The sequence below is a fragment of the Podarcis vaucheri genome, assembly GCF_965113315.1.
Source record: "Podarcis vaucheri genome assembly, chromosome: 16".
NCBI lineage: Eukaryota > Metazoa > Chordata > Lepidosauria > Squamata > Lacertidae > Podarcis > Podarcis vaucheri.
The window spans coordinates 19,214,228-19,226,503 of NC_138754.1; the positions used below are offsets into that span (position 1 = coordinate 19,214,228).

The following is a 12,276-nucleotide window of genomic DNA, read 5'->3' on the forward strand; positions in this document are numbered from 1 at the left end:
GGTTCTTTGCTGGAGGCTCTTTCCTTCCCTTCCCCTAGGAGGCGCTCTTTTCTCAGAAAGGCTGAGCGCTTCCCATTTCCGTCTGTAATCTATGGTTTCCTGGCCGGAAGCGGAAGTGCTGAGTTGGCTTGAGGGACGCTCCGGCGGCGGACGGTGACGTGGAGACTGGTCAGATTGTGGCTTCTGCTTCGGGGCGCGGAGGCTGCCAGGCCCGAAGATGCTCACCAAGTTCGAGACTAAGTCGGCCCGCGTCAAAGGTACCCGGGGAGGGGGAGGAGGGCCCGTGTCCTTAGCGCTGCTCATGTCTACTCGGGAGTAAGGACTGCTGCTTTGCTCCCATGTTAGTGCGCGCACGGTCGTAGCCTTACGCTTACGTGTGAACTGCCCCCGTTAATAATAGTGGGGCTTGCTTCCGAGTAGACCTGCATGGGATTACCATTGGGGCAGAGGGTTTTTCCGCTTCGGGGAATCAGTGCGAAAGTTGTGAAGGTTACAAGTGCAACTTCTTGCGTTGTTGGTAGATAACGGGGATGTTGGCACGTTTGTGTGTGCGTGAGAGAGGGAGAAATCACATCTGCAAACGTTATATATATATATATATATATATATATGCAGGTTTTGGTGTCTTCGGGTGTCTTCCCGTGTAAGAGTCGGGGTGTCTGTGCGACGTTTCGACGAGGTCTCACTCGTCATCTTCAGGCTGGTGCTTTCGGCTTCTTGTTACTGGAACAGAGCAGAGTCTGGTGTTTGAGTTCCTATAAATACTGTTGAGGGAAGAAAAGGCACACTAATCTAGGAACTTCCTCTCTGCCCAGAACGTTGGAGGCTATACACCACACCCCTCAACAGTATTTATAGGAACTCAAACGTCGCACAGACACCCCGACTCTTACACGGGAAGACACCCGAAGACACCAAAACCTGCATTCCTGTACCCGTGAAAATCTACGAAAGCATATATATATATATATATACATACACACACACACACACATATGTATATGAGTTTGCATAGCGAGTACCGTATTTTTCGTCCTATGAGGCGCACTGGCCCATAGGACGCACCTAGTTTTTTTGGGGGGGAATAAAAAAAAATCCCCCCCAGCCGTGGGGCTGGGGAAGCCCGAGCTTCCCCCCACCCCAACCCCCTGAAGAGATTGCCGCCTGCAAGCCTTGCGCGCCCGGCGGGACCTCCCGCCAGGCGCACAAGGATTGCGGACATCTGCCCGAAGCACGGGGCGTGCTCCGCAGGGCGCCCCATTCTTCAGGCTGCAGGCTCCTGCCCGCAAGCCTTGCAAGCCGGCAGGACCTCCCACCGGGCTCCCAAGGCTTGTAGATAGCTTCCTGAAGCCTGCATTCGCCCCATAGGACGCACACACATTTCCCCTTCATTTTTGGAGGGGAAAAAGTGCATCCTATAGGGCGAAAAATATGGTAATATTAAAGGGTGTGTACGTGAACAGAGTTACTTGCTAACATATAGTTCTTTTCATGACCACACACTTTAATATATGCCATAAAACAGGGACTTAAGTTTTATTCATGTATCATTGGGGAATTTAGATCCATATGCATCTGAAATTTGGGGTCAAGGCAATGTGGCGTATCTGCTAGACTTTGACAGTTACCCACCAGAGATGGGGGAGCCTTGGAGTCAGTGTGGTGTAATGGTTAGTGGATTGGAATGTGACCCGGGAGACGGGTTCAAATTCCCACTGGATGTTAAATATTTTGCTGGCTGTCTGCATGCAATGTAGACAGCAAAAATAGTAAGAACAAATGTTGTCTGTAAACCATCCTTCCCTCTTTTCCTTCCCAGGGCTGAGCTTTCACCCTAAGCGGCCTTGGATCTTAACAAGTCTGCACAATGGAGTGATCCAGCTCTGGGACTACCGGATGTGTACACTCATTGACAAATTTGATGAACATGATGGTAAGTGGAGCCCCCTTAGAACGTTCACATATATGCAGGATCTCTTGTCTGTAAAATGTGGGAGCCTGTGGTGCTTTATTGCACAGCTTACTGCAAATCATGATGTGATTAGAGGCATAAATGCAAGTGGATCCAATAATCTCAAATAGGCAAGTGGATGTGCAATTGCCTGTATGAAGATTTTCTGGCATGTTTTGCTGCAACACTTGAAAGCAAATTTAACTTAAACCTATATAGGCCCTTGTCTGTCACCTTTTTATATGCAGAGAGACTCATCCTCTGAATTAACTTCTTTCCTTTATTCTGTTCCTGTTCATGTTATCCTATGAACATGGAGCTATATTTGGGGGGAAAGTGCATATTTGTTTTTAAGTGCTGTGGTGGAATTTTTGTAACCGAAGCTGCAGTATAAAGTTCCAAGGTAGGAGTTCATGAAAACTGGATCTTTCTAGGGTGGGGTTTGCAAGTAACATGGGCTAAATGTAGTCCAATTGCAGCCCATCAGCCTCACACCATGCCCCCAGCAGGCTGTTGGATCTCAGTCCCAGGGAAGGGGTATGTGTGTGTAGAGGACGAGAGACACTGCGGGGTCTTGCAGCTGCTATTGCCACCAAAGGAACTACAAGTTGACTGGAGGAGCAGTATGGTTTGGGGCTATGGAATCCCAGTGGTGAGTCATTGACAGAAGAAGGTCCTGGGACAGGTAAGGGACTAGGAGAAGAAATCAGAGTAGCCAACTGGAATGGCCAAAAATCTATTGAGTACTCCTATTTAATAAGTACCAGAAATGGGGAAATATTTACATGGTCTTTTGTATGTGTGTGTTTCTAGGCCCTGTCAGAGGGATTGATTTCCACAAACAGCAGCCACTCTTCGTGTCTGGAGGGGACGACTACAAAATTAAGGTAACGAGGATCTCTTCACCCTCTTGCAAAGAAGTCAGCACGAGGAGAAATCTTTCAAAAGCTATTAGCCATGGCAATGCAATAGTGCCTACATGGGCAGTGGCAGTATATCTCTGACTGCCAAGTGCTAAAGACAACCCCACTTTGGGGCTCTTCAGTGGGATATGCCGACAGCAGGCAGAAGTAGTATGCTGGACTTGATGAGCCCTATAGCCCTTACTCTTACTTTGGTTTCTTTGGAGAGACCCAGGACAGAGCCATAGCTGGGCAGAAGGCTCATTTAGCAGTAGTCTTAGCACAGATGGGTGAATATGTTTAAAGTTGCCAAATGTGATGATTGTGGGGGAATCTGGAGTGCTCAGCTGTCTGATGTATACACCCTGTCATGTCTGACTTTCAGGTCTGGAATTACAAGCTGCGTCGCTGTCTCTTCACCTTGTTGGGCCACTTGGATTACATCCGCACCACATTCTTCCATCATGTGAGTCCAGCAAGACGCTCTACAGGCCTTTAGGTCTGAAGGCCCTAGAACAGCACTGGGGCAGCAGCTCTGCAAAGTATCTTTGCTGCCTTTTTAATGAAAGCAGTATGTAGCAGAAAGAAAAGAAAGGGATATGTGTCTTTGTTTTTTTGTTCATAGGAATACCCTTGGATCCTGAGTGCTTCTGATGATCAAACCATTCGGGTTTGGAACTGGCAGTCCAGAACCTGTGTTTGGTAACCAAAACGTATTTCTTCATTCAGATGTCTTTTGTTTGTGGTTCCCAAGCACTTTTATTGAAAGCAACCCCTCGACCTTGTATTCTTCAATTCATAGGTGAAATTGGACACTTTATAAAAACATGTCATATTATTTATATAGCATTTTCTAAGCGTTCAGAGGATTTCAGGTACACTTTCTCAGAAATGCAGCAAGGCAGGCACAGTGGTTAGTGTCAGGCTGGAACTGCTCATCTTTGAAACCCACTGGGTGCTTTCTGAGTGTGCTATCTCTCGGCCTGACTTACATTGCAGGATTGTTAAGAGGAGGAGGGAGGAGAACTGCATCAGCTACCCTAGGCTCCTTGAAGGAAGGGTGGGATCAAAATGCAACAAAATACGCTACCTGAATTAGGTGTTACAGAAACCAGCCTATTGTGAATGCAATATGTTCTAACTGTTTTTAATTCTGAGTTTTAAATTCCTGTAACTCGCCGTGGGACTTGTTGGTAAAGGGCAAGTAATAAAATTAATAATAACACTTAATAATTAAAAATAAATAACTAGTAAGCTGAGAGTGAGAAGCGTGACTGGAGTGCTCACCAAGCCTTGAACGTGATTCTCCTGGGAGTTTGTAGGTGGAAGGTAGATAGCAGACCTCATGTTTGACACCTGCTGCTTGAAGTGAATTTCCTCACTTAGTACATTGCAGATAGCTGAGAGTGTGGAGATCTGGAGAGCCAATAAATGCTGTTGTTTTTCTAGCCTTGTCAGGAATGGCGCAAAAGGGCACCTGGCACCTGACATGCATTCTTGGCCCTTTGCAAGAGATTTATGCTGAAGGGATGGCTCATGAATTTTCTAAATAAATTGCTCCCTGCCATCTTGTTGAATGAATGACTTTGATCCTGAATACTCAGAGGAACTACTCATAAGTGTTTCCCTCTCTTCCTTGCCTTCTTCCTAGTGTGCTGACTGGACACAACCATTACGTGATGTGCGCTCAGTTTCACCCTTCGGAGGACCTGGTGGTATCAGCCAGCTTGGATCAGACTGTGCGCGTTTGGGATATTTCTGGTGAGCTGCCCAGGTCGAGGGGGCTGTCCAGCAGCAGCACCACGGTCAAAACTGCAGTTGTTGAAAGCGGAGCACAAGAGAGGAGAAGTTGAGCATAGACCATCCTGGCAGGGCAGAGGAGTAATTAGAGTCCAGTCCCATTCCTATGGCACCAGCTCTGCTTTGCAGAAGGTGCTGTGAAACCACAGGAGAGCCTGGCACTGTGTTTCCCTCTGTTTTGCTTGATTCCTTTTCATTTTGGGTAGAAACTGCCCACTCTGTACACTTGGCATCAGTCTGTGGCTCCTTAGCTGTTAACAGCAGTTGAGAAGTGTAGGAAACCCCTTTTCTGGGTGTAAATGTGCAAGTAGCAAATCAGCACTACGTGGAAGGAGCCATGAACCTTGGGGCTCTGCGTGTGATCAGAGTTGTCCAACCAATCAAATACCTCTAGGAAATTCCTCTGCAGCTAGCCAGATGCCTCTGAGAAGCCCTCTCCCAACTGCCCTCTTCCACTTTTGATGCCAGCATCTGGGATTCAGTTTAGTTAACCTGGCCAGTAGCTGCTGATAGATGTCTCTTCCTTCACTATGGCTGCTGAATTCCTGTTTAAAGACATCTATGGCTGCAGCCCTCACTTCATCTTCCGGCAGCAAATTCCATCAGAGAATTGTGCATCGTGGTATCAGTTTAACTGGATGCATGATGGAATAATGCTCTTTCCCCAATTTCTGTAGTGCATTGAATCTCATTGGGCCCCAAGTTCAAAGAATCTGTTCTTGATCTGGTGGAAACAGCATCACACAATTTGGGAGTGCGCAGGCCCATATGATGGGCCCCTGGGCCAGAGCAAAGGAGCCAAGGCACCTGGGTGCTCATGGAGGAAGGATCCTGCTCCAGTGAAGTTGCAGGCCTTGGGGTCTAGCTCCTGGAAGCCCTCTGGAAAGTGAATCTGTAGAGCAAGTGTGATGAACTTTAGGTGCTCCAGTTGTTGCTGAACTGCAACTTCCATCACCCCTGGCCATTGACAAGGGATTCTTTGCAGAATGCTTTGAGCTAGGGAGAGTCATGCTCTGGTTGCAAAAGAGGGAGCCTGAGGAGGTGGGAGTGTGGAACATGAAAACTGGGGGCAAGGACCCCTCCCCTCGTGAGTGCACAATAGACTTGCCGCTTTCTCGACTGCAGTTTTCAGCTGGGTGGGCTGCTGGAGTTTCGTAGCACACATTCAGATATGACCCAGCTGTGGGGAGGGGAGGGGAGAGGATTGCTGCTTCCTGGCTACTGACGGGGAGAGCTTTGTAATCTCTTCTGCCAGCACCCTTGCTGCTACGTTCACAGACTCTCTCAGCAGGATTCCAAACTGGTTGTTTGGAAGATCCGTAAACTTTTCCAACATCTTTACAGATCTGGAAATGTTGCGTTAATTCCCATTGCTGGTTGTCATCCTCTCTCAAAATGCCAGTTAGAGAGCAAAGTGCTGGGACGAAGGGAGTGTCACCTGCACAACAACCTTAGGCCAGAATTGTCTCCATGATGCAGATAGGTCCATAGCTTGTCTTAAATCCTAGTGAGCTGGCCGAGCGCAATTGGAACCTGGAATGTCTTTCACCACCTCCCTGTGCTAATTCTTGTTCCTTACATTTCGACAATGGAAATTTCATCCTGGATTTATAGTGATTTGTAGCCTCATCCCGAACTCTCCTGATAATTAGTGGATGTTGTGGATTTGCTGTACTTCTTGGAGAAAACAGACAATCATCTCAGCCATATGGGTGGGTTTCCAGGGCAACTGAGTGCAGGGTCCCCCTTGTTCCTGCTGAGAGAGTGCGTGAAAGGAGCCAGTTTGGGTCTGGAGTCTGGTTGCCACATTAAAATGCATGAAAAGCTGCGTTGTAACTGAAGTTTCCCTGCTCTTGATACTAACAATAACCTGTCAGGGGTGTTTCTGAAATAACTCCTTTTTTTCCTCCCTGCACCCTTTTAATCCAGGTGGAAGCTGAGCCTTGACATCGATGGCAGAAAGGGAGGGCTTAACAAGAGTTAATGTTGCACAGCAATTTCCTAACTGTTCCTTGCTGGGGGCACTCTTAAAAGGTTGAGCCTTGTTGAGGTTCCAGGCAGCAAATGGTGGGGAGTTCTGGAAAAGCTCTAGAAGCATGATGGTGCTAGACTTCCTAATGAGTTGGGAGTGCTGTGAGCTGCGTCCAGGGTGGTCTAACGCTCCGAGGGTGATGCTTGTTCTTCAGTTCTTGCCTGAGCTTTCAGAGTCCCCTTTAACCGTGCCCAACTACCCGGGAGCCAGACAGTGCCTTCGCATGACCAGGCTGTCTAACTGCTCTGCAGACCACATTAATCCCCACAGCTCTTGTACATCTGTCTGCCTGTCTCTCACACAAACACCTCACTCTCTCTCCCACAGCATTAAATAGCTGGTTCATTCTGTGAGTGTCCTCCTTTCCCTCTGGATTTGTGTAGCTTCTCCAAAAATTTTCCATCTGTTGTTCAGTTCCTTTGCCACCTCCTTGAAGCCCCAGATGTTCCAGTATCTCCTGGATCAGGCGTGCAGGTGGTTCCTTCCACTCTCGACTCAAGGAGGCTGCTGTCTGAGCCTAGACCTTCCTGGATCTCAGCCCATTGTGTCGGGTTCCTTGTTGAAAGTGCCTGCCTGGTTATGTGAACTTGATAGCTTTTAACAGCCAAATCTGTATTTAAAATAAGAGGCCATAATGTTTCAGATCCAATATACAAGTGTCAGGGAACTGACATCGGAGCCAGAGGCGGAGGGAAGGCTCCCAAGTGATGCTGGAGAGGGACCCAGCAGGGAGAGAGGCAGCTCATCAGCTGGGGAAGGAAATCAGCGCAACACCAGGGATAAAGGGGAGCAGATGGGGGAATCGGTGAGGGGGCTCCAGGACTCCTCGCTGGACACCAGCGGGGAGAGCACGGGTCCTCCGCTACCCACACCCTCCCTGCGCAGAAGACTTCCGCGCAGGGAGAGTAGGAGGAGACTTGGCGTCAAACAGCTTTTATGCTGGAAAAGGTTTAAGAAGCGCCCACTGACGGATTCTGCTAGCGACTGAGGCAGCCACGAAGTGAAGGGCTGTCCAGCCAGAAAAGGTTTAACAAGGCAACATAGCCAGGAGTGGGGCAACTTACGCACGAACAACCCCTATATTCATTACAACAAAGTACCGATTAACTTTTTCCCCCATTTCTCTTTGGCCTTCAACCAGGTAACTCAGCAGCGGCAGCATTCCTAGCCTGGTGATTTTTTGCTTCCTGATTGCAAAGGCGTCTCAGTTTCCCTAGTGAACTGCAAAGAAATGTAGAAATCGCTTCCAACTGTGCATTGCTCTAGTAGATGTTCATAGGGAATGAAAGCAACCTGTGGTCCCTTTTCTCTCTGTTCCATTTCACCCGTTTATGTCTTCCATTTATATAAACAGCCTGTCTCTGAATTTTGGAGCATCCTCTCACTAACCTCATGTTCTGCCCCTGCTCTCTTCACTCTCACCTTTTGTGAAGGCCTGAGGAAGAAGAACCTCTCCCCGGGAGCCGTGGAGTCGGATGTTAGGGGAATCACTGGAGTAGATCTCTTTGGCACCACTGATGCAGTGGTGAAGCACGTCCTTGAGGTACTCCTGGCTTGGGCAGGGGGTGCATGGGGGAGGCACCTTTGCATATTTGCTATTTTAAACTGCTCAGAACACAAGCAGCTGTTGGCAGGGACTTTGGACCCTGCCCTGAGTAATTCTGCAACAAGGATAAGCAAGACCTGCAACCTCCAGAGCTGGATTGCAAGAAAGATCCTTGCTTCAGGGATCAAGCCTATTGCAAACCATTGTTTATATGGTGCCACCCATGTGCAAAGTATTAAGAGCATAGCACCCTGCCCTGAGGAGCGTGTGGTCTAAAATTCAGCTCTGGGGAACAGTACCAGAAGCGGGATGGGAAATGAAGTAGGGAGCAGGCAGGGGGAAGAGTTCACGTCCGTTGGAGTTCTTGGACTTAATCATTTGGATACTGAAAGGTTATGGCAAAGGCTTTGGGGGGAAAGCAGGGTGGGTGTTTGAAGGAAGGATTTGAAGCAAGTTAAAGGGGTGGCCTCAAAGGGGTGTTCTGGAAGGTGGTTCCGGACATATAAGAGGAGGAAAGGCTGAAAGGGCAGGGAAGTTTGAGGGCGTAAGAAAGAAATCTTAGGTTGGTCAAGTGTGGGTGGAGTTGGACAAACGAAACTCTAGGTGGGGAAATAACAGGGTCCTAGGATGGAGGAGTGGAGAGCTTTGAAGATAAGGAGCTCACTGTGGACTGGAGTCGAGGGCATTATGTGGTCAGTGAGAAAGATGGATGGTTTTGATGGCTGAATTCTTGGTAAAGAGGTGAGAGGGCTCGGGTGACTGCAGAAGACCAGGGAGGAGGCAGTTGCAGTTGTTTCCTCTCCCCTTGGCCCAGATTGTAAAGCAGAGTTTTTGCTGAGGGAGGAGCAGAGAGGCAGGGCCATATTAGCCCCTTCTGACTGTAGGGATGGATTAGCAGGCAGGGGGTGGCAGCTACAGCAACTCTGCTCCTCACATCCAATTGACTGGCACGTGTTGCCACTGTATGATGCCACTTCCCAAAATGGCAGCCTCGGCCTGAGATTAGTTACCTTCTTCTCCTAGGGGCACGACCGTGGTGTGAACTGGGCCGCTTTCCACCCCACCATGCCCCTCATAGTTTCAGGGGCTGATGATCGGCAAGTCAAGATCTGGAGGATGAATGGTAAGCGCCGTCCACTTCCTTCCTTCCGCCCTCCCTCCGTGGAGTCAAGTTGCAAGAGCAAGGATCCAGCCGCATACACTGCTAGGCTGGCTGGGCACTTAAGAGAAGGAACCTTGGCTGCAGGGTGGGAATCTGATCCAGCATTGATAGCTGTTTAGAAATGAGCCCAGCACCGGAAGGAATTGCTTCTCTGGTAGGTTAGGGGAAGAAAGCAGGCAAACTTATGCCAAGCTGCAGTAGAAGATTGCAGAAGCCTTAGGAATGCCTTGCCAGCCCAGTTTAAAAGTCCGTCTGGCTTGAGCTTCCTTGGGAGGCAGGCAAGCAGAGCCTGGAAGTGATGGCCTTTGGTTGTTATCCTTCTGCCAGAAGGCCAAGGCCTTTGGAAACTAAGTTGCAGGCACTGTTGATCACTGGGCTGACGTTGGGGCAAACTGTGTTTTAATTGCTGGCTCCAAATGTGTTCTGCATTTTAATCATTAACTGCATTTTAGCTTTTAACTCATTTGTGCTCATGACTTATTTTGTAATGCTGTTTTTAATTGTTGTAAGCCGCCATGAATCCCAGCTTGGGAGAAAAGTGGGGTATAAATGCGTTAAAAGGGTAAAAACAATTAGCACCTGAAAAGGCTGGGCACCAGAACTGCTCTGGGCAACTATCAGGACCAATTCCCTATGTAGGACCTTGTAGAGTTGCTCTACAAGCTCGAGGGGAGGGTCTCATTTCCCTGACCTCTCTGCCAAGGAAGTGGTTCGTGATCACCGGCCTTCTTATCCTTAGAGTCGAAAGCCTGGGAGGTAGACACCTGCCGCGGACATTACAACAACGTCTCTTGCGCCGTGTTTCACCCCCGCCAGGAACTCATCCTCAGCAACTCTGAGGACAAGAGCATCCGTGTCTGGGATATGTCTAAGCGGTAAGTGCACCATCCTGCCTGCCCTTCCTGATCTCGGGATATCGGGCCCTGCACTATTTAAAAGAATACGCTCTGGAATGACAAGTGCCTGGCTGGAATACACAGGAAGCTGCCTTATAGAAAGTCAGGCTATCAGTCCATCTAATCAATTTTGTCTGCAGTGGCTCCCCACAGTTTAAGCAGGGAGCTTTTCCCCAGCCCTGTCTGGAGATGCCATTGGGGATTGAACCCTGGGGTCTCCTGCTCACAAGGCAGAAGCTCTGCCACTGACCTCCGGCCCTTCCGCTGTGTGATGGAGGGATCCAAAACTCAGAGCCAACAGATCTTGGGGTCAGGTGAGGAAGGAGTGTTAGTAAACTTTTGGATGGTGTTGGCCACATTTAGTCCGCAGGCCAGAGGTTCCCCACCCCCTCTGTTAGGAAAATAGCTGCTTTGAGGCTATCAATTGAATAAACCAGTCCAGTTGTTTTGTGTTAATTAGTCTGCCTCTGTTTTTCATTCTCCCCTTCCCAGCACGGGAGTCCAGACTTTCCGCAGGGATCACGACCGCTTTTGGGTGTTGGCAGCTCACCCCAACCTCAACCTCTTTGCTGCAGGTAATGGGATCTGTTCTTGAAGTCACTTTGGATTTGATGATGAGTTTTCAGTAGATGCCAAAAAAAGGATCTCCTTCACCCAAAAGGCAAACAGATTTATGGTGGCATCTGCTTTTGTGATTTCAAGCCCATGTCATGGCATGCACAAAATGGTCTCTGCAGTTGGCAGATATAACACTATAATTTTAAAGAAGGTGGGGTCAAAATGTTATGAAGTGCAGAGGATCAGTTCATGTATCTAACAAGTTGGGAGTGTCCAGTCCAGGGGTGGGGGAATCTTTTGCTCCAGGGGCCAGATCTTTTATCAAGCTTGGCCTCACAGGCCAAATTTGACAGGTGGGTGGGTCTTATGATCTGTCAGTCACATGCCATTATTATAACATCTCATGATTGATGCGTGAGTGGGGTCACCCACCCACCTGCATCCCTCTTGTGGCTTTGCAGGTCTTCCCATGCTTTAAACCCAATGTCAGAGGTTTAAAAGAGGAACACAGGAATACCTGGAAAGTGCCCTTTGAAGCATCTTGCACCTTCTCCTTTAAAGGTGCTTTAATAAGCCTTTGCTTGCAAAACAGTCAAGTGTTCTAATGAATACACTTAACCTGGCTGCGTTGGTCTTTGGAGAGAATAAGCTGCTGTGGAACCTTGATCTGGAACGTGCTCTCATTCCCGATTGGGCCCTGGTACTGGATTTCCTGTTGAAAAGCTCTCCCTTCTGACTGCACATTGCTCGCATAGCTTCCACTCTCTGCAAACAGCATTCGGGGGGGGGGGGGTCAAATAGCAAGGCAAATTTTCAGATGGAAACCTGCATGGGCACCTGATCTGGATTGGGGCCCTGCAGCTGCTTTGTTTTTGTTGTGCTGTTGTTGCAAAACAAAACAAAAATTACCAAAAAGCACCAATAAAATAAACATTCATCCTGGCACTAAGCTCCCAAGATAGCCAGGTTTTCAGCTGGTGCCAAAAGCTTAACATTCCTGCCTCGGATGGGGAAGAGCTCAATAGCTGCTGGGGCTTCTCCTAGCCCCACCTTGAGATGCCATAGGGAAGAGTGTCTGCCTTGCAAGAGGAAGGTCCCCGGACACAATTCCTGGCATCTCCAGCTAGGCTTTGGTCAGTCTCCTGCCTAGAATTCTGTAGAGCCACTGCCAGGCATTGCAGACAATACTGAGCTAGAGTCTGGCTTGGTACAGTGGTACCTCGGGTTACAGATGCTTCAGGTTACAGACTCTGCTAACCCAGAAATAGTACCTTGGGTTAAGAACTTTACTTCAGGATGAGAACAGAAATTGTGTGGTGGCAGCGGGAGGCCCCATTAGCTAAAGTGGTACCTCAGATTAAGAACAGTTTCAGGTAAACAACGAATTAAGTTCTTAACCCGAGGTACCACTGTATAAGGTATAATCTGT

At 48.6% G+C, this 12,276-nt stretch overlaps 1 protein-coding gene across 1 annotated transcript in view; it reads left to right on the forward strand.

Annotated features, from left to right (window-relative positions):
- Positions 1 to 101: 101 nt before the first annotated feature.
- Positions 102 to 12,276, forward strand: part of COPA (COPI coat complex subunit alpha) — a 34,368-nt gene continuing 22,193 nt past the window's right edge. Inside the window, 10 exon segments of the mRNA XM_082202939.1 lie at positions 102 to 257; positions 1,820 to 1,933; positions 2,765 to 2,838; positions 3,239 to 3,319; positions 3,479 to 3,555; positions 4,505 to 4,614; positions 8,119 to 8,228; positions 9,255 to 9,354; positions 10,133 to 10,268; positions 10,782 to 10,864. Of these exon segments, the coding sequence (XP_082059065.1) occupies positions 218 to 257; positions 1,820 to 1,933; positions 2,765 to 2,838; positions 3,239 to 3,319; positions 3,479 to 3,555; positions 4,505 to 4,614; positions 8,119 to 8,228; positions 9,255 to 9,354; positions 10,133 to 10,268; positions 10,782 to 10,864 (925 nt within the window). The 5' untranslated portion in view covers positions 102 to 217.